Source organism: Cetorhinus maximus, chromosome 5 (assembly GCF_964194155.1).
Source record: "Cetorhinus maximus chromosome 5, sCetMax3.hap1.1, whole genome shotgun sequence".
Lineage (NCBI taxonomy): Eukaryota > Metazoa > Chordata > Chondrichthyes > Lamniformes > Cetorhinidae > Cetorhinus > Cetorhinus maximus.
The window spans coordinates 11,690,231-11,716,972 of NC_135883.1; the positions used below are offsets into that span (position 1 = coordinate 11,690,231).

The 26,742-nt window shown below is 42.3% G+C and overlaps 1 protein-coding gene across 1 annotated transcript in view; it reads left to right on the forward strand.

Moving 5' to 3' along the window:
• Positions 1–6,091: 6,091 nt before the first annotated feature.
• LOC144680430 (cytosolic 5'-nucleotidase 1A-like) overlaps positions 6,092–26,742 on the forward strand; it is a 114,777-nt gene continuing 94,126 nt past the window's right edge. Inside the window, exons 1-3 of the mRNA XM_078541396.1 lie at positions 6,092–6,232; positions 6,346–6,513; positions 22,726–22,855. Coding sequence (XP_078397522.1) covers positions 6,092–6,232; positions 6,346–6,513; positions 22,726–22,855 — 439 coding nt within the window. The remainder of the gene's footprint in view (positions 6,233–6,345; positions 6,514–22,725; positions 22,856–26,742) is intronic.

Sequence of the window (26,742 nt, forward strand, 5' to 3'; positions counted from 1 at the left end):
GTTCCCGCTTGGATGCAAACTAGCAACACAGAACTTTTCCTAAATTAGCAAGCTCACTTAAAGGACCAATGAGATGGTTGCAATGGGAAGTGTAAATATCAAATAGAAGGAGTATGAACTCCTCTTCTCTAATTATGGCTGGACTCTGTTGGAAAAAGGAAAAGCACTTTTATTTGCTAGTGCTGAAGAAGGAATTTTCCACTCTTTGGTGCTCCTAGCAACCGAAATTTAGAAAATCGTATCTGAATGACATTGCATTTTAAATCAAGTAAGAAAGAGGTATACAAAGCTGTTAAACATTACTGTCATTTTTAGATCGTGCATGGATTATTTCAGCATTTACAGTTGCCATTTGCAGGATATTCCGTTTGTTTAAAAAAACAGCTAGCTGCATTTCACAAAAATTATTTAACTCACTCATAGGATTGTTTGGATGCAAATGTAATAGGATCATGATATAAGACTAAATGGAAATCATTTGGACTATTGTAGTTTACCTTTTTGCATTCTGTTTATATTTGTTTTGTTACCAACACAGAACTTTTTCTAAATTAGCAATCTCACTTAAAGGACCAATGAAATGGTTGCAATGGGAGGTGTAAATATCAAATAGGAGGAGTATGAACTCCTATTTACTCACTATGGCGGAACAAAGGAAAAGGACTTTTATTTGCTAGTGCTCGAGAAGGAATTTTCCACTCTTGGTGCTCCTAGCAACCGAAATTTAGAAAATTGTATCTGAATGACATTGCATTTTAAATCAAGTACGAAAGAGGTATACAAAGCTGTTAAACATTACTGTCATTTTTAGTTTGTGCATGGATTATTTCAACATTTACAATTGCCATTTGCAGGATATTCTGTTTTTTTTAAAAAAAAAAGCTAGCTGCATTTCACAAAAAATTATTTAACTCACTTATAGGATTGTTTGGATGCAAATGTAATAGGATCATGATATAAGACTAAATGGAAATCATTTGAACTATTGTGGTTTACCTTTTTGCATTCTGTTTATATTTGTTTTGTTACCAGCAATTGGTTTTGGCGTTTCTTTCAAAATGTGCTTCGTTCAATTTCAATAAATCTGGCTTACATAAAATCACAATCAATGTGGTATTTTTATTTTGCATCAACAATGTAAGGGATTGAAAGGAAAAAAAATTGAATGTTAGAATGGAGAAACAGAAAAATCCTGAAATTTACTGCAGTCCTGAAAGCCCTGGCAGACCAGGCCACTAGTATGGGGAGCAAGCACCTTCACCTGACAAGTGTTGACCCTGTCTCCGATCCCAGTGATTACCAGGAAGTGAGCACCTAGCTCATGTGGAGTGTGTAAGGCATGTGAATGTTTGGTTTTCCAACACAATGTCCCAGCTCCCAACAGTTTTAAAGGCCCCTTAAACATCACCTCCCTTACCCCCCCCCACTCCCCCTCATTCAAACCCATGCCCCTCAGATTGCCCATTCCACCCCATGCTACCTGTATGCTCCATGTACCCTCCATAACCAGTAGGTACTATGTAGAGTCTTCTGATTCCATGCAATATCAATGCAAAATATTTTTCATTCCTTGGAGGAAAAGAGACCTCTCGCCAACTAGTAAAAGCCTCTATTGTTGAATCAATGAAAAAAATGCCTTCTGCCAAGTGAAAAAAGTAATACTTAATCCTATTAGCTTGTATCAACAAACCAGAAAGCACACTGAAGGGACAATTTGTTATTACAAGTTCTTGAAATTATCATTTATTCTCAGATTATTGGAACAGCTACTGTGCTAAAACCCATTAGCACTTGAAACTCAGGTAAGCATTGATAATGACCGCAGCTGTCCAAACAATAGGCTACTTTCTGGAAATGAAGGAACAGTAGGTGCTGATTACAATTTCAAAGCACAATGCCTGTTAATCGCTGCGAGGGAACAAGTGTTTATTTTTTTTCCCCAAGTGAAGGGTATTTCCCTCCCAAGTGTTTTTTTTTCTCCAGTTGTAGGCTTTTCCCCCTCAAAAGTGTTGGCTTTTTTCCAAGTGTAGGTTTTATTCAAGTGTAGATAATTTTCAGTATAGATTTTTATAAGCACCAAAACCAGATTTTTAAAAAAATTGAGCAATTAAAATCTCAATAGAAAATATGACAGAACAGGCTGACAGGACATTTTAAAATGTTTTTTCACTGCACTATGGTGCTTTCTCCATTGGAAACTATTATGAAGAAATGCAAACTGGTGGTCAACGGAAGGGTCAAATCACCTTTAAAGGACAGATCCCTAATGATGAATCACTGCATTAAAAACACATCTATACCACGATATACTGCCTAATAGCGACATTTGAAGGTGTGAAAACACTTTACACTTACCTTCAGAACGTTCCAGATTCCTCAGCAGGCTTTTCTTCAAGGACTCTCAGACATGATGGGCTTCCAAAACCCTCTGCCACCAGACAAAAATGGTGTGCCGGAGGAAACCTGGTTTCCAGACCTCAGTGGGGGTAGATGTGCATTTTGCAAAGTAGGCATTCCTGTCCCACAAAAAGGCCAGAGGAATTTTTCTTAAATTATTCATTCACGGGATGTGGGCTTCGCTGGCTGGGGCAGCATTTATTGCCTATCCCTAGTTGCCCTTGAGAAGGTGGTGGTGAGCTGCCTTCTTGAACCATTGCAGTCCATGTGGTGTAGCTACACCCACAGTGCTGTTAGGGACGGAGTTCCAGGATTTTGACCCAGCGACAGTGAAGGAACGGCAATATATTTCCAAGTCAGGATGGTGAGTGACTTGGAGGGGAACTTCCAGGTGGTGCTGTTCCCATCTATCAGCTGCCCTTGTCCTTCTAGGTGATAGTGGTTGTGGGTTTGGAAGGTGCCATCTGAGGAGCCTTGGTAAATCCCTGCAATGCATCCTGTATGTGGTACATGCCGCTGCTACTGTGAGTCAGTGGTGGACGGATTGAATGTTTGTGGATATGGTGCCAATCAAGCGGACTGCTTTGTCCTGGATGGTGTCAAGCTTCTTCAGTGTTGTGGGAGCTGCATTCATCCAGGCAAGTGAGGAGTATTCCATCATGCTTCTGACTTGTGCCTTGTAGATGGTGGACAAGCTTTGGGGAGTCAGGAGGTGAGCTACTTGTTGCACAATTCCTAGCCTCTGACCTGCTCTTGTAGCCACAGTCTTTATATGGCTAGCCCAGTTCAGTTTCTGGTCAATGGTAACCCCCAGGATGTTGATAGTGGGGGATTCAGTGATGGTAATGCCATTGAACATCAAGGGGCGATGGCTGGACTCTCTCTTGTTGGGGATGGTCATTGCCTGACACTTGTGTAGTGCACCTGTTACTTGCGACTTGTTAGCCCAAGCCTGGATATTGTCCAGGTCTTGCTGCATTTGGACATAGACTGCTTCAGTATCTAAGGAGTCACGAATGGTGCTGAACATTGTGCAGTCATCAGTGAACATCCCTACTTCTGTCCTTATGATGAAAGGGTCATTGATGAAGCAGCTGAAGATGGGTTGGGTCTAGGACACTACCCTGAGGAACTCCTGAAGTGATGTCCTGGAGCTGAGATGACTGACTTCCAACAGCCACAACCATTTTCCTTTGTGCTAGGTATGACTCCAACCAGCGGAGTTTTCACCCTAATTCCCAATGACTCCAGTTTTGCTAGGGCTCCTTGATGCCACACTCGGTCAAATGCTGCCTTGATGTCATGGGCAGTCGCTCTCACCTCACCTTGGGGGTTCAGTTCTTTGGCCCGTGTTTTAATCAAGGCTGTAATGAGATCAGGAGCTGAGTGGCTGTGGCAGAACCCAAACTGGGCATCAGTGAGCAGGTTATTGCTAAGCAAGTGCCACTTGATAGCACTGTTGATGACCCCTTCCATTACTGATGATGGAGAGTAGACTGATGCGGCGGTAAATGGCCAGGTTGGATTTGTCCTGCTTTTTGTGTACAAAAATGATACAGGATCAGAAATGTATAGGAAAATTGGATTTCCTCCAAAAGAAACTGTGGCCATTTGCGCACCAGAAGAAAATTATGTAGGTTGTATTGGAGGAAGCAACCAAATATATTCTGGCAGTAGAAATTGGCCAGTGGATCTGATTGCAACACAGATCCTCCTCCAGGCAAAGAGAGGGAGGGATAGCGGATTACCATAAGATAAACAGAGTCATCGCAAATGGCAAGGAAACAGACATGAACTTGCGAGGTGTGCTTTTGGTGGTCACATCATAGCTGCATATTAATGTAGTGGACTTCTTTATGATTCATGAAAGCTGCAGGCTTGTCTGAAGTTGACGCAGTTAATAACACTCTGGCCTTGGAAACCAGAACCCTATTATGCTGTTTCCAGTTGTCCATGAGGAAAGTGATTAAAGTGTAGCAAACACAGCTATAGTCTCCTGCTAAATGCAAGAATGAACTGCAGGATGTGTGATAGTACTCATAGCACCATTACAGTTAAAGTCACCGCAGCCCTCTGCTTCTATTCCTTTGGATCCTTCCAGACTGTAACAGGAAATGCAGTATGTTGAAGATTGTTGCAGGAAGCAACACACCTCTGATAGCGTTCTTAAGGAAGTGCAAGCCTCTCAGTGATCAGCCCAGAATAGTTGGACTACAGCATGATGGACTTGCTCAGGATCAGCTGAAGTTCAGTGACAATGGGATTGTGTTAATTTGAATCAATCAACAACTGATAACTGTATAGCACCAGAAGAATGATTCATGTATGGCAAGACACAACAATCCAATGGCAAATATAAAAGAAAGATGCTAAAAAATAGGGAAGAGAATGGAATAGCTAAACACTGAGAAATATCAACCATCAACACGAAGAATTGGAGAAAAACATACCAAGATAGTTACTCAGGTTCCGAGCACAATGATTTGATCACTGTGTTCTGGACCATGGTCTGCAGCTGTAAGCATCACTTTTATTTGTTTATATTGATGAATGACTGCCAATAAACTGGTCTAATTAATATCAACCTCTGTTATTGTCTCAGTCCATGGTTCAACCAACCATAATTTCAATCATGTAATCCTACACAGGATGTTGTCCTGGTCCTGTATTCCCTGTTTGGAGGATAAGGATTCATGCAGACATGCCTCCTGTCCGGTTTCATATCCATTGGCTAGCAAAAATCTATTGATCTCAAGGTTTAACATTATTAATGGAACTAACATCTACTATATTTTGTGGGAGAGAATTCCAAACTTCTACCGCTTTTTGCGTGGTGTTGCTATTTTTTCTCTGAATGCCTTAGCTGGGAGTTTAAGGTCATGCCCTTTCATCCTAGACTCTTTTGCCAACTGTAAAACAATACTCCCTATTTACTCTATGTAAATCCTGAAACTCTAAAATAGAATCACCTCCATCTTTCTACAGTCCAAGGAATGGAGGACTAGTCTATGTAATCCATCCTTTTCCTCTATTGTGAAGACTGAAAATAGTTCATCACAATCTCAAGTCATTTCTTTATTTTAATTTGAAATTTTATCCCTGTTTTTAAAAGAGTCTCCATTACCCCAGACAACCATTGTCCTTCTAACATAATTATTACGAATGATCTTGATATCCCTTGCAAGTTTCTCCCCATATCCCGATTTTCAGCTCCTGTAATTTTCTCATCTTCCTCTGCATCTCTCCCATGGGTGCGGAAGACTGAGTTACATTCATTTTTTTTTTATCCGCTTATTTTTTTTTATTTTTATTCATTTATCTGTGGTTTTGACCCCCCTTTCCCATTAAATAGAAAATGTATTTGACACTGCCGGTGTAAGCGCTACAACGCTTATAGTAGGCAGGCAGCCAGACCCCAGCTGAGTGTGACAGTGATGCCTATCACACAGCCCTTATACTCTTCCCAGTGACACAGAGTACAGACGTGTGCACTGCCTTTTCTTGCGACAGGGTCAAGTGTTTGTGACGCTGCCCTGTGTAACTTGTTGGAGGGGTTGGGTGGGGGAACAGCCTAAAGACTCAGCCCTGACAGTGTTTCCGACATTACCCCCTCCGACCCTCCTCCGGCCCATCTTCACTACAACTGCAGTGCCTCAGTTGTTGACTTGGGAGGCAACGAAGGGAACCAGTTACGATGAGCGACACCGGCCTCTACTCACTTGACAACACGGACATTTGCTCCGTCCCCATTCCAGAAAGATCCTCATCAACCAAGAAGACCCGAGGAGCAAATGCAACGACCAAGTCAACGGATCGGGAGAAAACTCAAGTCCAAGTACAGCATGAGGTGGGGGGAAGAGTAACTTTTATACCTGTGTATAACTCAAGAGAAAATACAACTTTGAGTGAGTGTGGAGAGGAAAATGTAACCCAGTTTCTTGTTTTCAGGACAAACCTCACCAAGCCATCACCATCGCAGTGTCCTCCAGGACACTCTTTAACATGGCTGATGAACGGGCCATCTATGAGTCTGACGGGTTGGAGTCTTATGTGAAATACCAACTGGATCACGAAAACGAGCCACTCAAGAAAGGATTGGCCTTCGCCTTAATGAAGGTATGGACTCGAGCGTCCTTCTAGGACTCATCCAGGGATAGGTTGGCTCTGAATAATGGGAATCAATGTAAAATATTGCGATTGGAAACATCGCTCATTAATTAGTGGCAACTTTGCTCCTTGCCAGCACTATTTTAACTCTGAAGAAAGCCCTTTGGAAACAGGTTCAGTCTATTTTTATGGGGTTGCTGTGCCTGTCGGCAGTCCTTGACTTTGCCCAGGGTCCAGATTAATCGTAATCTTCAGTTGAAATGGGTGAACAGACCTAATTCCATTCCCATTTTAAAATTATACAGTCTGCCCTTATTGGTTATTTATGGTTAAAAAGGAAAGCTTACCTTAATTTTGGAAGCAGAGAAACAGAAGCACAGGAACTGTTAAACAAATCGGGCTGTGTTATCTCTAGTTGACCTTCACATGATACAACAATAATGAAGTTGTTGACAAAATATGGCAATCAGTCTCTTTCAGTTGGTTTACAACAGACCCAGATATGAAGTGAGAAAACCTCCAAAGTGAGAAGCTTTGGGAACCATGGTCTGGATTTTATTCTCCTCTGGCAGTGGGTTTGAAGGCCTGGTGGTTGTAAAATCCAACACATGGCCTTACAGCTGCCTCACCACCCACCCTCGATCTGTATGAAATCTTATGGGGAGGGTCGTGGAGGCGTCAGGGAGTCCGCTCAAACTTGGGGCCTATTGAGACATTTAATTGGCCAGTTAACAGCCAGTCAAGGGCCCCATCCTGCCCCCGATGACATCTTACCACTCCGGGTGGGAAGCCCAGCAGTTATAGTTATGTAGGCCAGTGTTGAGCAAGCAGGGGGAACCTCCTTTGCAGGTCCCCTGTGCCCATCAGAGACACACCCCGCCCCGCCCTCAAGGTCACACTTCCCATTTACCCTCTACCTGGCCCCACCCCCATCACACTCTTCATCAGGGTCTGCCAGCTCAGCCCTGGCAAAATCCCCCCCCCCCAACTTAATGTTGTGAGAATTGATGTTATTTTAAAAAATATTTTGGGGTAATATTGTGTAATTCTGTAAAGAAGGCTGGGTGTCTGTGTGTGATTTAATTAAGCTGGGCAAGAAGGTAATAGGAGCCCGGTTGTCTGGAGGGGGTGGGGGGTTCAAAACATGAAAATGATAGAGGTACAAGTAAATGGGTTAGATCTAATATTTCCATTTTTAAATAAGTTGAGAGTTTGTTTGATTATCAAAGGGGTGTCAGAGGTGCCATGGAACATGTTTGCATTTTGCAGGAGTTCCATAGGTAAATAGTAATGGAGATGTTATGTTTTATTGACCCTAAAGCAATGAGAAGATAGCGACATGAAGGATTTTATATTTGGAATGATTTGAGTTTCAAAGAGGTGTGAGAACAATGGAACTTGAGATCAAAGGAGAAAAAAATATTTTAGAGTTTACTGTGGAGAGCTTAGGATAGAAAGATAGCTGTAGCTGTTTGAGCTGTTGAGCTATAGCTGGAGCACTGGGCTGGGAGAGGATGCAGTTTGAATCAACCACCCAATCAAGCCAGAAAAGTCTTGGGCTGCCACAAGCAATTTTATTCTGAAGTTGATTCCACCACAGAGTGGAAGAGGGTAGATGTCATGTGGCGTACCTTTATTGAATCTACAGCAGTTGCCTTGTGTAATACCACTGGCTTTCATAGTTAAACCTTATCTTTAAGGGAATGTTGCCTGGAGGTGTTTACTTGTGGGTCTGACTAAGAGAGTTTTTTTGGGGAATGGTTTGTAAGACTAATGTTAATTGTGCAGTTGTAATTTTGTTTGCTTAAGTTTTCTTTTATTCTTGTGAATAAAACTTTTACTTATAATTTTTAAAATCCCAAAAGAGTTCTGGACCTCTTACTGCTCAGATCTTTATATCCTCTTCTCGGTTTCAGAATACAAAAAAAAGGGTATGGCCCGTAAGCCAAGTTTCCCTCTGGGATTTGGTTTGCCCAGCAATTGACATCATAACAAATTTGGGGGCTCTTTGCGGGATTATTAAAATTCCTTAATCGATTTGGGGTTTGTGAATCCAAGAGATACATGTACAAGAATAATGCTGAACTTGGGAGTTTTGTGTTGAGAGGTTTTAAAATGATTAGAGTGCAAAATGGCTTTGTTACTTGCTACAACTTTTCTGGGAGTGGAAAATGTAACTGTGGAGTATTTGAAATCTCTGACTAAAACCCAGTCGAAAGAATTAGAAAATGAAGTGCAAGTAGAGATAAAAGCAGAATTTTGTAAGGCTGATATGGTTGAAGTACTTACCCAGCATTTAAAGTTGGAGGAAGGGATACCTGAAACTAGTGGGTCACAGCTGGAGGCAGTAAGACTTCAGTTGCAAATGAAGCAGCTTGATATAGAAAGAGATGGAGAAACACAAAAATTTGAGTTGGAAGAAAGGGAAAAAGAAAGGGAAATGAAAAAAAAAACTTGAGTTAGAAAGAAAGGAGAAAGAAAAAGACATGATAGAACGGGGAAAAAAAAGACAGTTTAAAAGAAATAGAAATCAAAATGCTTCAATGGGAAAAAGGGGAGCAAGAAAAGGAAAAGCAAAGATTGCAAGAGATAGAAATGCAAAAGCTTGAACTTGCACTTCAGAGAGAGAGAAGCTAGCAATTGAGGAAAGAGGGAGGGAAAGAGATAGAGAGCTTCAGAGAGAGAAAGAAGTCAGACAGTATGATTTGTCTAAAATGAAAATTAGAATGAAGGAAGAAAGGAGGGATAAGACTTTTGAAAATGTAAGAGAGGTTATGATTATGGAAGAATTCAGAAATAGCATTCCAGTAAACATTGATACATATTTAGATGAAAGACAAAGCAAAACGATTAGGGAAGCTGCTGTTTTAGCTGATACATATGATCTTTCACACAAACAGTTAAGTGTAGGAAAAGGGACATATGGAAATCAGCAGGGAAGTTGGAGACTTAGAAAACCCAGTGATGGTAAAAATGCCAGTAATAAGGATCAAGTTGAAGGATACCAGTCTATTAAAAATGGAAAGGTGGAAAGTAGAGTTGAAGGGAGGAAACTGATATGTTACCATAGTTATAAGGCTGGACACACGAGATGGAGTTTTTGGAGGTTAAACGGGAAACTTAGAAAAGCTCTGGAAGTAAGAGTGCTATGGGCTCTGAGATCCAGAGACATGGAAAACCAATGGGTTTTGTACAGGTGGAGCAGGAAGAATCAGCAGTAGCTAGAGAAGTGGGAATGTTCACAACTTACCCAAGGGAGTTCTGAAGGGCAAGTTGCTGAGATGTTTAAAGGTTTTATATGTGAAGGGAAAATATATCCATGTGTAGAGGGAAGAGCAGGAAAGGATGTCAACATTTTAAGGAATACTGGGGCTAGCCAGTCCTTAATGTTATATAGTGCTATCTGTTGTCCAGAAGCGTTGTTGCAGGACAAAATATTAAGGCAATCCATGGCAAAGTCAAACCTATTTCATTGTGTAAGGTAAATTTAAGAAGTGATTTGAAAACAGGAGAGGTGATTGTTGGGATAGTAGTAAATTGCCCATTGCAGGGGTTCAATTTATTCTAGGGAATGATATAGCTGGATCACAGGTATTGACTAAGCCTATTGTATCTAAGAAGCCTGTTGAGATGCAATCAACAGAGAATTTACGGAAATAGCATCCTGGATTGTTTCCAGATTGTGTGATGATGAGATCACATATGCACAAGTTTAAACAGGAAGAGGAAGAATCTAAAAGACAGGGGGAGGATACTGAAATTCAGTTGGCGGGATCAATCTTTGAAAAGATTACCCACAAGGAGAAGATTTAAGAGGATGAGGTTGAGGTGTTTAGTTCAGTGACGTTAGTGGAATTGCAGCAGAAGGATTGGGGTTTGAAGCAATTATATCAGACAGCTTATTCTGAAACAGAATACATTCTAGTGTGCTATTACATTAAGAATAATGTATTAATGAGGAAATGGGGATAGCCTCATGTTCCGGAGATGTAAAGTGGGTGATAGCACATCAAGTAGTGATACTGTCTGAGTACCGCAATGAGATTTTGAGAGTGGCTCATGAAATTGCAATGGCTGGACATTTGAGAATTAGGAAGCTAAGATACAAAAACTTTTCTATTGGTCTAGACTACATAAAGATGTAGTCAAATTCTGTCAAACATGTCAGGTAATAGGAAAACCTCAGGCAGTGATTAAGCCTGTACCTTTAATTCCAATTCCAGCGTTTGAGGAACCTTTTAACAGAGTCCGAATTGATTGTGTAGAACCCCTCCCTAAGACGAGGGAATCAGTACTTACTGACAATCATGGATGTGTCCACAAGGTTTCCAGAAACAACCTTTAAGGAAAATTACAGCAAAAGTGATTGTAGCGGAATTAACCAAATTCTTTACAAGATACGATTATCAAAAGAAATACAGTCAGATCAGGGGTCGAATTTCATGTCACAGTTGTTTAAAGAAGTAATGAACAGCCTAGGAATAAAGCAGTTTAGGTCATCAGTCTATCATCCTGAATCACAAGGTGCCTTAGAAAGGTGGCATCAGAATTTAAAGACTATGATTAGAACAAATAGTCAAGACTCACATGGTTGGGATTGAGGAATTCCATTCTTGTTGTTTGCTATTAGGGACGCCCCTTATGAGTCAATAGGGTTCAGTCCTTTCAAGTTAATTTATGGTCATGAAGTGAGGGGCCCACTCAAACTGATTCAGGAGAAATTAGTGAGTCAAAGTTTTGAAACAACTCTCCTGGATTATGTGATAAAATTCAGAGAGAGATCCCGTAAGACGTGGGAACTAGCTAGAAAACATTTAAAGATATCTCAACAAGTAATGAAGGCAAAGGCAGACATAAGGGCTGAGGAAAATGTGTTAGTATTGTTACCAGCGTCAGGCGAACCATTGAAGGCAAGGTTTAGTGGACCTTACCAGATCGAAAAGAGACTGAGTGAGCTAAACTACATAGTAAATACCCCAGATAGAAGGAAGAGTCAGTGAGCGTGCCATGTAAATATGCTCAAAAAAATACGTTGACAGAGAGAATAAACAGGAGGTGGTAGTAGTAAGTAAGGAAATAGGGGTAGAAATTAAGGGCCTGAATTTTACCTTTGGTCGGTGCTCCCGTTCAGCAGACCCAGGAGCGGTCCGGAAGCAGAGAGCCAAATTAATGGCCAGCCAGCGTGAAACGCACTGAAATGCCGGGGTGGGGGTGGGAAGAGGGCGGGCAATGACCTCACCGCGGGTGCGGGCGAGCGCTGCGAGAAAGCTCCCTGAGGGCAGGCAGCTGCCTCAGGGAGCTGCAGGCCTGAAAATCATCAAAGGTTTTAAAAGCTGAGAAAGAATGTCCATGCATCACAATCAATCGCCTGAAAATATAGCTGATAAAAAATGCTGCCCACAGCTATTTATTTCTACCTCATTTCATAACGGAAATTTCATCCCGCCCTTGGATGAGGTTTGATGAAAAATGCAGTCTGCCTGGCCGATTCGCCTGTCTGCCAACCGTGAGGTTGGATGGGAGACGATTGCGCTGTTAATTGGCTTAATTGCCCTCTTAATTTTTGGCAGGCATGCTTCTGACTTTGCGTGCACCCGCCAAGCGAAATATTGCGCAAGTGCGCGATGATGTCGGGACGCTTGTCCGATGTCTTCTCGCACGATTTTACACCTGATTGGGTTGGGCACGCGCCCACCTACGGTATGTTAATTTCAGCCCAAGGATTCTGAGATTGATCTTCTTCTGATTAAATTGGACAATGAGGAAGCGCTTAAAAATCTAGATTTAATATTGTATTACCTTCCAAAAAAGTGTCAGAGTGATTTGAAAGAGCTATTACAGTCAAACAAAGCAATTTGTGGAAAGAAACTAGGGGAAACAGATTTAGCTGTACATGATGTTGATGTGGGGAATTCAGAGTCAATAAGGCAAAACCCATATAGATTAAACCCAGTATAATTAGTTCAAGTGTGGCACGAAATTGAATTTATGCTTCAAAATGACATCATACAGCCCAGTCACAGTAATTGGAGTTCATCCATTGAAATGGTGCCAAAACCAGATGAATCACAAAGACTATGGCCAGGATTGTCCATGCCTGCTGGCGTCAAGCATGTTTGGTAGCATGGGCGGACAATATGGCGCGATCAGTTTCACAATGGCGTGAAACCAGTTTTGCGATTGCCCCCTCAGCCCGCCGATGGTTCTACGCCATCGGACGTCAGGAACCTTGTTGCAATGCATCAGCATATCATTGTTAGGCCCGCTGGCCAGAGTCCTCCGCTGCCCCCCCTCTCCCGCCACCATTGGATCATCTGTCCACACTGGCGGCAAAGCACGCTGGTGTAGAACACTTCTTGACAGGTGTGTCGTGCAGAAGTTGGGACTTACCGCTAGAGCCTTGCTCACATCACGGACATCTGAGGAGCAGAAGATGCTGGAGCCCGACAACAATGACACATTGGAGGAATGTCCATGACATGCTAGGTGGATTCTCATGGACATGGCTCTGCTGCACAGAAAGGCACGAAAGTTACCGCTGATGGGTAATGGTCGGGAGGGTGGGAGAAGAAGGGCTAGGAGCAGTTGGGAGAGGAAGAGGTCTTAGGGTGGGGGCGGTGAGGTTGGAAGAGTGAGGAATGAAGGTGTCGGGATGGGGTGAGGTTGGGAGGGGAGGAATGAAGGTTGGGGGGGAGGGAGAACAGGGGCAGGAGGGGGTAATGGGGGAGAATATGGCAACTGGGGAGGTAGGTGTAAGGGAGGTGGAAGGTGCAAGGGAAGGAGTATGGACAGGGGACGGAGTAAAGGTGGAGGAGGAAGTGAGGCTGGAGGAAGAGGTCAGGAAGGGGGAGGGGCAAAGCATGTGGAGAGGAGTCCGGGTGATTGGAGGACTTGGGGGGTGGGGGTAAGGGGTTACATGGGGGGAAGGGGTGTGGATGGGGGAAGAGGTGAGGAGGGGGGATGTGCAGTTGAGCGTGCACGGGTGGGGTCGGATAGGTCCATGTCTGCCTCCTGGGGAGAGAACTGAGGGTGGGTATGGTATGGAGGAAGGGTGAGAATGACTGAGGGCAGAGTGAGGCGGTAGGGTCGGAGGGCGACTGTTTGGTGGTGATAGAAGGGACGGTGAGGGTGGTTGGTAGGGACCCGGAGGCAGACACAGACCCTGGGGTTGGGACAGAGGAGGTCGAGGAGGTAAATGTGGATAGGAGTGGGATTTTCGGGAAGGAAGGGAACGTGCACGTTCACCTGGACATCCCCGAAGGACAAGGGTTGGGGCTGTTGGATATCTGAGGGGAGGTGGAAGGTGATGCCAGGGGTGGTGGGGTGCGCGGGGGTCAACTGTGATGGGGTGGAGGAATGGCTGACTGGGGGATGGGAAAAGATGGGGGAGGACACAATGCAGTGAAACCAGGCCATGCTGATCAAATCGAAAGTGAAATGAGTCGTGGTGGGCGAGATCAGGTGCTGCATGGGAGTGTGATCATTGGCTGGGTGGAGATGCAGGTCAGCTCTAAGGACAACTGAAAGTGAACCCCAACAGGCAGCATTGAAAATGCTCAGGACATTGAGGTGAATATGATATGTGAAGGATCGACATGTGTGGGAAAGTGTATGCATGAGGCTCCGAAAGGCCCTGCCACACACACACACACACTTTTCCCTCCAGAATCACTGGTGGGTCGGCTGCTCCCCCTGCAGTGATGGGTCTTCCAGGCTGCTTATTTCCACCTCTTCACTGGAGGAGGAGTCCTCTTGGCTGAAGGTGAGACCGTGGATGGAGCTGAGGGACTGGCTGGCTGAGGGTATTGGTCCCTTGGTGGAGCTCCCTGTGAACCAAAGTAGAGGTAAATAGTGCAGGGCAGCGGAGTCGAAAGCCGGAGAGAGAGCACTCACAGTTGCATTGAGGGAGGGATGATATGGTTCAGGGTCCTCAGGTGGCTGTTTGCCGCCAACACTCACCATTGCCGCAGGCAGGGTCCACATCCTTAGCAGTCAGCACGATGGCTCCTCAAAGTGAGTGAGGCGCTGTAGGGGTTCCCCTTTTCCCTCAGAGACCCTCCCCACACTCAGGTTCGTGACACCAGGTTCACGAGTGTATGGCTTGAACAGAATGCCCAATGAGATAAGTTTCTTCTGATATTTCACAATTACTTTATTGAATCACCCACAACCCCACAGTACAAAACCCAAAATTTAAAACAACCTATTTCCAGTACCCGACACAAAGTCATCACAGCTCCATTAAAACTTACAAAAACATCAGCAAAGCAGCATGTCCTGTCCTGAAACCTTAAGAAAGTGCCCTCAGACCAATATCACCAGGTATGGCTGAAACAAGTTACAAGGTACCAGCAAAATAAAAACACCAAGTTTTCACCCCAAACCTTCACAAAATCCTCAGACCAGTATCACTATGATTTGGCTGAAACTTTCAATCCCGAACACGGCTGGTCTGTCCGGCATTGACTGTAGGCCTGAGTCAAGGTGACCAAACTCGACCCTTCTTCCAACAGCAGCCCAGATGCTCAGGACTGCTCTGTTTTTAAAATAATTTAACCCAGACATGTCAAAACATATTTCCTGTTGTTCCAATATCCATTTAGTTGATTCCACGCAAAGTCCAGACAAATGTCATCAGCTCCTGCTGGTTGAAACAATACAGGGTTTTCCATGGAAGATGTATCTAGATGAATATTACCTGTTCTCATTGTATGAGCAATTCTCCTGCTGTTTGAGGTGGCACAGAAACAGCGCCTGGCTCCAAAGTTAATGAGGGTTTGAATTCCAGTAATGTTGTCTGTGGTGGTTGAGTAATTTCTTGAGTGTATTGCATTGATGATATGTCCTTTGTGCCGTTGTATTGAGTAATCAGGCTTCTTGATCACGTTAGTCAATGTCGAAACCCTTTTCCTGAGTCACTGTGTTTTCACTAAATGTCTGAATTAACCCCTTGCTACCCAGCCCTGTACTGTTAACTGCAGCTTGTGTTTTTGAAATTTATAGTTCCAATCAATTTTCCAGTTGGAGGGGATTTCGATCCTACAAGGCCTAATGTGGGCCACTCCACCCCTGGTTTGGGATCTCTTCTAGCCTGTGTGATCAGGCTTCTCCTGCATGAAAACAGATGGAGAGATTGTGAGCAGGACGCATGGCACTGCGTGGAATGTTTGTGTGGCGAAAACAGGAATGAGGATGGGAGCTTGAGAGGATAAGAGCCTAATGGAGATGTGAGGGTGCGTGAGAGAGTTATTGGTGTTGTCCCTTGAGGCGTGAGATCCCTGTGGATGTGTGATGGGTTTGTGAGTGTGTGAGTTGAGAGTGATGAGAAGAGTGAGTTACCCTGGCGGAACGGATGAGACCACTCATCCTGTTGTGGCACTGGGTGGCTGTCGTCTTTTGCAGGACATTGGCGCTTACCACCACTGCCACCACCTCCCAAGCCTGGTTGGTCACACTGCTTCCCATCCTGCAGCCAGAGTGGGGGTAGAGGACATTGCAGTGTGCCTCCACAGCATCCAATAGGCGTTCTAGTGATGTGTCGCTAAACCTGGTGGTTGCAATCTCCTTGCCTTTCGTGGACATCTTCCCTGCAGTAGTTGAAGTCTGGAAGCACTGAGATGTGTGTGCACGTAGCTGGACTTTAAATACAGTGGCCAGCGCGATGAAGCGGTGAGGTGATGATGGATGAGCAAATGAGAGCCCGCCCGTCCGCCATTGAAACAGTGAGTTTCCTGGGAATGCATTAGGATGATACGGCGTGACAACCCGCCATTGCAGCCAGCCCGCCCGCTACTGCACTTAGTGCAAATCTGGGATGATTCCGCCTTATTTATTGACTACCGAAAAGTGAATGCAATTAACAGAAGCAGATTCATATTCTATTTCACGACTGGAGGATTGTATTGAGAAAGCGGGATAGCCAATGTTTATCACAAAGATTGACTTGCTGCAAGGATATTGGCAAGTACCTTTGTCGGAAAGGGCAAAAAAGATATCAGCATTCTTGACGCCGGATGGTCTATATCAATGCAAAGTAATGTCCTTTGGTATGAAAACTGCACCAGCAACGTTTCAGAGACTAACAAGCAAAGTGACTGAGGGATTGAACAATTGTGCTGTGTATGTTGATGACTTAATAATATTCATTCAAACGTGGGAGGAGCATTTACACCATTTAAAGGAACTATTCGATCGACTGTAGGAAGCCAATTTGGTTGTGAATTTGGCTAATAGCGAATTTTCAAAAGTGCAAGTTACATATTTAGGCTATGCTGTTGGTCATGGTCAAGTGGCCCCACGAGATGCAAAAGTAAAAGCTATTGTGGAATTCCCAGTGCCTGCAGTGAAATGGGAGACTTGAGATTTTTAGGCGTGAGCGGATTTTATTGGAAATTTGTGCCAAGCTTCAGCAATTTGTTAACTCCGCTGACTGGATTATTAAAAAAGAACAGAAAATTCCAATGGACGCAGGAGTATTGGAATGCATTTGACAGCTTGAAACTACACCTGTTCTATCAGCACCTGGTTATACAAAGCAGTTTAAATTGGCTATTGATGCCAGTGATGTTGGTGTGGGTGCCGTATTGCTACAAAAAAATGAACTAGGAATTGAGAAGCTGGTGGGATATTTTTCATGGAAGTTGAATGTACACCAGAAGAAATACTCAACTATAGAGGAAGAGACTTTAAGTTTGGTGTTAGCTTTCAGCATTTTGAAGTGTATGTTGCAAACAATTCTTCAGAGACAGTTATAGACCACAATCCTTTGAAGTTTCTGGAAAAGTTTTGGGATAGAAATACAAGACTGTTTTAGTGGAGTTTATTATTGCAAGCATTCAATTTACAAATTATACATGTGGCTGGATAAGAAAATTTGATTGCAGATGCGTTGTCAAGAGCTTGAAATTCAAAAGATGTCTGGCGTTGGCAAATGGAGAGTGGACTAGAATGAACTCCATTTTTACAAAAGACTTATGTATATATTTTCATGGTTAATGCCTCTACACTACAATGTAATAGTTTTGTTTGTATAGTTAAATGTGGCAAGGAATAAGAAATGGGTTGAAAAGTGAAACCATCTTTTTGGAATTGTGATGGTTCATTTTTTTTGCTAAGGAGGGAGATGTGAGAATGGATGTTATTTTAAAATATTTTTGGGGAATATTGTGTTATTCTGTGAAGAAGATTGGGTGTCTATGTGTGTTTTAATTAAGCTGGGCAAGAGGGTAATAGGAGTCAGGTTGTATGGGGGGGTTTAAAACATGAAAAGAAAAGTGATGTTAAGTTTCAGATACAAGTAAACAGGTTTGATCTAACAATTGTATTTTTTAGGTAAGTTGAGAGTTTGTTTGAATATCAAAGGGGAGTCAGAGGAACCATGGAACATGTTTGTATCTTGCAGGAGTTCCATAAATAATGGTGGGGATATTATATTTTATTGACCCAAAAGCCAGGACAAGATAGAGACATGGGGGATTTTATATTTGGAAGGGTTTGAGTTTCAAAGAGGTGTGAGAACAATGAAACCAGAGACTAAAGGGGAAAACAGATATTTTAGAGTTACTGTGGTGAGCTTAGGATCAAGAGATAGCTGGAGCTGTTTGAGTTGTTGAGCAATAGTCGGAGCTCTGGGCTGGAAGAGGATCAGCCAGGAATGTCTTGGGCTGCCACAAGCGGTTTTATTCTGAAGTGGATTCCGCCGCAGATAGGTAGAGGGTAGATGTCATGTGGTATGCCTTTATTGAAGAAACAGCGATGATCTCCATTGGTGACCACCTGTAGTCCCAGCAGTGGCCACCATTCCTTCCTGGTACTGCTGAGACCACAGAGCTTCTGGCCATCTGATTGGCAGGCAGCTCTCTGAGCTGGGACTTCCTCTCCCTGAGGGGCAGAAATCCCGCTCTTCCAGTCTAAAAACAGCCAACTGACCATTAGATGGCAGCAAGGCAGCTGTTCTTCCCCCAGGCAGCCTTCCCTCTGATTTTTTAGCTGGGGTCGGGTGTCCAGGACCATGGTGCCCCTTAAAATCCAGCATCATAGGTCCACAGTTAACTTTTTGTTCCCAGGCATGTTACATTTACTCTGTCATGTCTCAAATTATTTTTATGCTCTATATTTTTTTTTCCGAACAAAACCTATCCAATTTGCTCTGCATCTACTGTCTCCCTAGAGAACCTGTTCGATACCTGTTCAATAAATTTACTAATTCAGTTGGTCAACGCAGAGGAACCTATCAGTAGTACACATCCCAAAGTGTAACAATACCGCCATTGACAGGAGGGTCTAATCAAAGAGTAGCAAATTTGCATAGGCTATGTCCATGAGATACATGAACATAGGAATTTATATTGTTATGACCCCAAAGACAGCAATCACTTTTCAAAGGATATTTGGATTCTCAGTGAGCAACTTAAAGGAATTGCACTACAACATTTCAAGTTTTAAGGCTTTTACTGTAACAAACTAAAAGCAACAACGACTAAATATCGCTGTGTAGACAACTTATTCTCTAAACTACAGAACAGGTATTAATGTCTTATTAATGCCGTAATGCAACCAGTAACTCCATGCCACATATAAGCTTTACATCATGTTTTCCACAGAATTGCGGTCTCTTAAGTAAATAGTCCAAAGACACTCGCAGCTTCCAGTGGGTTCACTTCTCTCCATTTTGCCGAGTTATAATGTCCAGTGTCTATCAAAAAACTGATTTCCTCAGACTTATGAGAATTCCTGAACTGACTGCTGACAACAAAGCTCATTCTGGTGATTCCTTCTCCTGGCCTCACCAGTGCAAACCTTCCAGTGACCTTTAATCTCTGCTGGTTCTTTCCCTTTACCCAGAGTTCAGGCATTCACTGGCATTCTGCCTGGTAGCTAGCAGAGAACAGCTTTACCCTGCTGCTCGCAACGGCTGCTGCTTTGCTGTCTCCTCTTCCCCCTTCTGTCTCCCTCTGTTCCTGTTGAATGCCTCTGAGGCAGAAAATCTGCAATAACAAGATCTGTTTCCGCCTTTGTTTTCAGGTGCTAAACCTGCCACGTGTATTTCAATAGCACCTGACCTGGGCACCTTGGTCCCCATGATAACCAAGTCACACAGGGTAGAACTCATAGCAGATCACATGATCCGCTTCAGAACTCCATTTTACCTTAAATTAAAGAGACAGTTCAAAACATAACCCTGTTATAAAACCTCACCTTTGTAACAATCTGGAAATATCAAAGTAAGGACAGATTATATGATTTTAAGATGTGGACTGAATATTTTGGGATAGAGTGGAAAAATAATTTGAGACATGACAGAGTAAATGTAACGTGCCTGGCAACGAAAAGGTAACTGTGGACCTATGAGGCTGGATTTTAAGGGGCACCGTGGTCCCGGACACCTTACCCCAGCTAAAAAATCAGAGGGAAGGCTGCTCGGGGGAAGAACAGCTGCCTTGCTGTTTAAATTATGTCTGTATATCTTGATCCTCATCTTTGTATTATATCGAGCAGTGGATGATACATTACCTGTGACATCTATCTTGGTTTTCTCTCTTCTCTTTATCTCACTATCCCTTTAAAAGTTAAAAAGGGGAAGTAGTTCGGGTCCAAATATTGTAGAGAGAGGGGGGAAGAGGCTCACTGAATAGATTTAAGAAAATGTAAAAAACATGCTAAAAGAGTGATGACAAAATGAAAAGTGCAAAGGGAAACCTAGAAAATACACAACAGCAAATATTCTTTCTTTGTTCTTATGTTAATGCTGTGCATTAAGTGAACTAGTGAGTTGCAGAGAAAATTTGGCTCTCAGCAGCTCTCCTCCCATTCCTCCCTCCGTACTCCCATTGCAACCCTCACCCCTCCTTGCATAGAATTGAATACAATTTGATAGCACAAAAACAGCTCACTTGTTCCAAAATGTCTATGCCAATGTTTATGCCCCACTGACTCTCCAAAGAGCACATGATGAGGGGTTAAAGGCCCTCACTCTAACTCTCCTTTCCCATCTGTTTTCCCCAAAAGAGATTTTGTTTGCTTTCAATATTGAACTTGATTGTACTTTTTAAAATTAAATTATATGAAGGTGAATAACGACAATCCATCTGCCTCTCTGTGCCAAAGTTTCAGCAATTTTATTGCAAAAAAGCACAGTTTCAGTAACTATAGACTTTCTATTTGCTTCCAAATTGAACTACATTTTTAAATCGAATTAATTTTGGAAAAACATGCTGCAGAAGAAATTTAACATCATCACACCCATTTTTGGGGCATTATACCAATATTGGGAAGGGAGCAATTTTGTATTGTCATCTTCTTCAACCAGAAATGCTGCCAGATTGGAAGTTGAAGATTTCCACAGATGCAGAGGACCCTCCTGAAACAGGCCTGGTTAGACTATACCTGGAGTACCGCAAACGTTTCTGAGCACCACATCTTAGGAAGGATATATGGCGCTTGGGAGGAGTGCAGTGTAGGTTTACTATTCTGATACCTGGATTCCCAGGGCTAAGCTATGAGAAGGGATTAAACAAGCTATAATTGCATTCCCTGGAATTTAGGCGGTTAAGGGGTCATTTGGTCACGGGTATTCAGGATATTAAGGAGGACAGATAAGTTAGAATAGAAAAAAACTATTTCTGCTAGTTCCAGAGTCTAGGACTAGGGGCATAACCTAAAAAATGGAGTCAGACCTTTCAGGAGTGAAATGAGGAAAACTCCTTCAAGCAAAGGATGGTAGAAATTTGGAACGTTCTTCTGCAAATGACAATTGATCATCAGTTGTTAATTTTAAAATTGAGATTGATAGATTTTTGTTAGCCAAAGGTATTAAGGGTTGTGGGGCAAAGTCGGGTATATGGAAGTTTCAGTCGCAGATCAGCGGTCCTCTGATTGACTGGCGGAACAGGTTTGGGAGACCAAATTACCTCCTGCTGTTCCTGTGTTCCAGTCGGCACCTTACATATACAAACTGGGGTCCTAATGCTGGCTGTAGAAGTCTGATTGAAATTGATCCACAAAAGAGCTGAGAGCTCGCCCAGCACATGGACCTCCCAATTGTTCCAGGTATTAAGCGCCAATCAGCAGTCCATACAGACACTGCTTAAAGTAAGGAACAGCTTTTTTAATGGTTTTAATTTGTGTGCAGTGAGGGGCAGCAGGAGTGTTCCTCTTGGTTCCACAAACACACTGTGGCTGTAGCAATCCTAGGCTCCTCCCTCTCAGTTTGTCACCCCGTGCTCTCTCTCCTCTCCCTATACTGCCCCAGTATTAGCAGGCTGACTTGATGTCACGGTGTCTGATTGACATCCACAATTCGCCAGTTTATGCAAATGAGAACCAAGTTTCAACTCAGCCAACATCTTCAGTTTTGCATTTCAATTGTGCACCCATTTTGTGCCAGAAATTGGTGCAAGTTGAATTACTCCCTTCTCTAGCTCTGTTAGCCTCATGTATTTTTTCAAAGTGTATAGAAATTAAAAGTTGTGTAATCAGAGCACACCTTCATTCTGTTTTGCACACCCACACACACAAACACACACATAAAGCTTTTGAAATTTGCCTCCAGCGTTTCTTCAGATAACATGACGATGACAGCTTTGGCACTCAGACTGCTGCCATTCAAGCTAACAGCCCACCCACTAACTTCTAAGGCTATCTGGAGAGGGGCAATACATGTAGTTTTGCCAATGAAACCCACACCCCGAGAGTATGTAATAGAAATAATAAAAACAAAATGATCAAAAACTGCTTAAAGCTCAATACAAATATTCAATCTACTCAACTGTCTGTTACATCTTGGGAACCTGGGCAAATTGCAAATGCTCATTTTGTGCATTCCAAAGTCAGCTGATAGTGTCATAACTCAGAGCACAAACATCAGGTCCAAGCAGAGATTTTTTGGAAGAAGCTGTGACCTTCAAGTTAATTCACTAATAAAGGCATTAAGAGACACAAAAGGCAATTAAATTGGTAGATGGTAGCACTTTAGGGAAATAATAATTCAGCATCACCTAGTGGCAAATAACTATATAGCAACAAGAGTCAGTTGACAGGAAAGTTCAATGGGAAATGTGGATGTAGGAATTTACAGTCAGGAACATTTGGTATAAAAATGTGACTAAAAAACTTGACATCTTTGTAGACAGGAAATATGTATAAACAAAAGATTTATGTTAAATGTATATCTACCATCTGAATTACATTGGCATAATGAGAAAACCTGTATGCTATTTCTAGGCACTGGAGACAGTTAACTTCCGATTACATGAACTTTATCCTGGCAGTGATGAAGTATTTGATATAGTCCTGATGACTAATAATCACGCCCAAGTAGGAGTGAGGCTGATAAACAGCATCAATCATTATGGTATGTATAATATAATATACCTTTTTACTAGTAGTCACAACTAATGCCTATGGATTTATTTTTACTGACTATATGCCAAGGTGAAGAGTTGTGTCTTGACTTTGAGTAAAAACCTCAACAATAAACTGGTGGAAGAAAGGCTTTTCTCAAATCACAAATAGATAACATAGAGGGAAGAACACCCAACTTATAAATGAAATTTCAGCAAAAATCAATTTGTTTAAACAATAGCAAAATAAATCAGCCATTCATGACATAACTCATTACCAGCTCTCAGAGAGCTGATGAGTCACTTAACTAGTTTAAATCTTCCAAACTTTGTTAATGCAGCCATGAGGTACATAGCATTAGGAAAGAGTGGCAATTGTGTCAGTAGAGAAAACCGATACCAGTGACAAATTGCTCTAAGCTTAATGAGACAATGTAATGGAGCAAGGCCATGATCTGTTTGACTGGTGGAAAATGAGCCACAAATTAGCAAAATATTGGTACATACTGAAGTAGATTGCTGAAGTATTAAGGACACCTTTGCTCATACATGCACAATGGATTAATTGGTCTCCTTCTGTGCTATAAGGCTCCAAAATTCCACTGCTACTGCTATGGTACCGACGACATAGCTAGGACTAGGAAAGAGTTTCTGCTTAAGAAATATAAGCAGCTAGGGGCTGAATTTAAAAAAAAACCTCAAAGATAACAATCTCTGGATTACTACCTGAGCTACAAGAAAATTGGCATAGGGTAAATATGATTAAGGAGTTGAATGCATAGCTTAAAGATTGGTGCTGGTTTCGATTCATAGTGCATTGGCACCAGTACTTGGGAACGTGGGAGTTGTGCTGTTGGGATGGTTTTCACCTAAACCATGCTGGGACTAGTGTTCTGGTGAGTTGTATAACTAGGGCGGTAGAGAAGGCTTTAAACTAAATACTGGGGGGAGAGATCACATGAGGGAAGATGTGGTAGACTAAAGGGAAGGGCCAAGGCACTAGATCAAGGTCGCAATAAGGGTAATGAAAATCAGAGGATGTCAGAAAGGTACAGAGTGTACAAACTTAAGAGTCAGTCAGCAGGTAAGGCCAGAGTTTGCAAAAATGGTAAAATGACAGAACTAAAGGTTCTGTATCTGTATCTGAATAGCATTCGCAGCAAAACAGATGAATTGACAGCTCAAATAGAAATAAAATGTGTGACCTGAAAGCCATTGCAGAGACGTGGCTGCAAGGTGACCAAAGCTGAGACCTGAATATTCGAGGATACTTGACATTTTGGAAGGACAGGAAGCTAGGAAAAGGTAGCTCTCTTAGCTAAACATGACACTAGTACAATAATGAGAGATGACTTTAGTTCTGATGATCAGGATGAAGAATCAGTTTAGGTAGAGATAAGAAATAACAAAGGTAAGAAGTCACTTGTGGGAGTAGTTTATAAGTCCCCTAACAGTAACTATACCATAGTATGGAATACACTGAAAGAATTAATGGGGCCTTATAAGAAAAGTACTGCAATAATCGTGGGTGATTTTAATCTACATATTGGTTGGACGAAACAGATTGGCAAAGGCAGTCTGGAACATGAGTTCACAGAGTGTTTTTGGACAAATTCTTTGAGTAGCACCTTCTAGAGCCAACCAGAGAGCAGGCTATTCTAGACTTGATATTGTGGAATGAGACAGGATTAATTAACAACCTCACAGTGAAGGAGCCTCTTGGTAGCAGTGAACATAACAGGATTGAATTTCACATTCAATTTAGGGGTGAGAAGAGTGAGTTAAGACTAGTGTTTTAAACTTAAAGACAATTACAAGTGTGTAAAGACAGAGCTGGCTAGGGCAAACTGGAAAATTAGGTTCAAGGGTAGGACAGTAGAGATGCAGTGGCAAATAGTTGAAGAGATATTTCATAACACTCAGCAAAGACACATTCCAGTGAGAAAGCAAGGCCCTAGGAGAAGGATGCATCTACTGTTGCTAACTAAGGAAGTTAAAGATTGTATCCAATTGAAAGAAAAAACATGCAATACGGTGAAGAGTAATGGTAGGTCAGAAGATTGGACAGAGTTTAAAAAACAGCAAAGAATGACTAAATATAATGGGAGGGAGAAATTAGAATATGAGAGAAACCTATCTTGAAATACAAAAACAGATAGTAAGAGTTCCAGCAAGTACTTAAAAAAGAAAAGAGTAACTAACGGGAGCATTGGTCCTCTAGAGATTGAGAATGGGGAATTAATATTGGGGAATAAAGAAATGGGAAAGCGTTGAACAGAAATGTTGTGTTTGCCTTCACTGTGGAAAACACAAATAACCTCTCAGAAATGCTTGTAAATTAAGCATTGAAAGAGAGGGAGGAAATGAAAATAACGACAGTCATCAGCGAAAGGGTAATGAGAGAACTATTGAAACTAAAATCTGACAAGTCCCGAGAGCCTGATGGTCCTGCATCCTGGGGTCTTAAAAGAAGTGGCTGCTGAGATAGTAGATGCATTGGTTGTATTTTTCCAAAATTCCCTTGATTCTGGAAAGGTCCCATCAGATTGGAAAATAGTGAATATAACTCCTCTGTTCAGGAAAGGGGGGAGACAGAAAGCAGGAAACTACAGCTAGTTAGCCTGACATCTATCATAGAGAAAATGCTATAATGTATTATTAAGGGGGTTATACCAGGGCACTTAGAAAATCTTAATGCTATCAGGCAGAGCCAGCATGATTTTGTGAAAGGGACTAATTTATTAGCATTCTGTTAGGAAGTAGCACACAATGTGGATAAAAGGGAACCTGTAAATGTGTTGTTCTTGGGTTTCTAAAAGGATTTTGGTCAGGTGCCATGGCAAAGGTTACTGAGATCTCATGGTGTAGTGGGTAATATATCAGCATGGATAAAGGATTGGTTAGCTAACAGGACGCAGAGATTAGGGATAAATACATAATTTTTGGTTTGACAAGCTGGTACTAGTGGAGTACCATAGAGATCAGTGCTGAGGACTCAACTATTTACAATCTATATCAATGACTTGGATGAAGGGATCAAATGTATGGTTGCTAATTTTGCTAATGACACCAGATAGGTAGGAGAGTAGCTTGCGACGAGGACATAAGAAGTCTGCAAATGGACATAGGTTAGGTGAGTGGTTAAAAGTTTGGCATATGGAGCATAATGTGGGAAAATGTGAACTTGTCCTCAATGGCAGAAGGTATCTTTAAGCATCTCTGTCATGTAACATTACATTCACACCACTGCCTGTGAGGCAATACTTTTGGAATCTTGCGACCATATATTATTTTTTGTATAAAATAATATAGTCCTTGGGTTTATGATCTGACATAGACAGCTATTAATTAAACAGTAGCAATTAAGTTAAAATTGCAAAGTTACACTGTTTTCAGCTTAGCTCTGTTGGTAGCATCTCTGAATCAGAAGATTATGGGCGGGATTTTCAGACCCACTGTGATGGATTCCCTCACAGTGCATGTGTCGAGTCAGCCAAAAATCCATTAAGTTTGGGACCAGAAGATCCCGCCATTGGGCGGGGCCACAAAATTTTGGCCTATGAGTACAGTACTCCAGTACATTTCTGTAAGGAGATCTGAATTAATAGGGCTGGTATCCTTCAGATGAAATGTTTATCCAAGGCTCCATCAGACTATTATACATCCTATGATTGTATTAGAGCAAGGAGAACGGGGACAATAATCTTTCCCCAACTGTTGGCATCAAAATTGTTACTCATCGCAATGGTGTTTGTGCAATTCAACTTTATTTTTCATTCGTGCACGGATGTGAGCATTGCTGGCAAGACCAGCATTTATTGTCCATCCCCAATTTCCCTTGAGAAGATGGTGGTGAGTTGCCCCCTTGTGTTGAAGGTACTTCCACGTTGCTATTAAG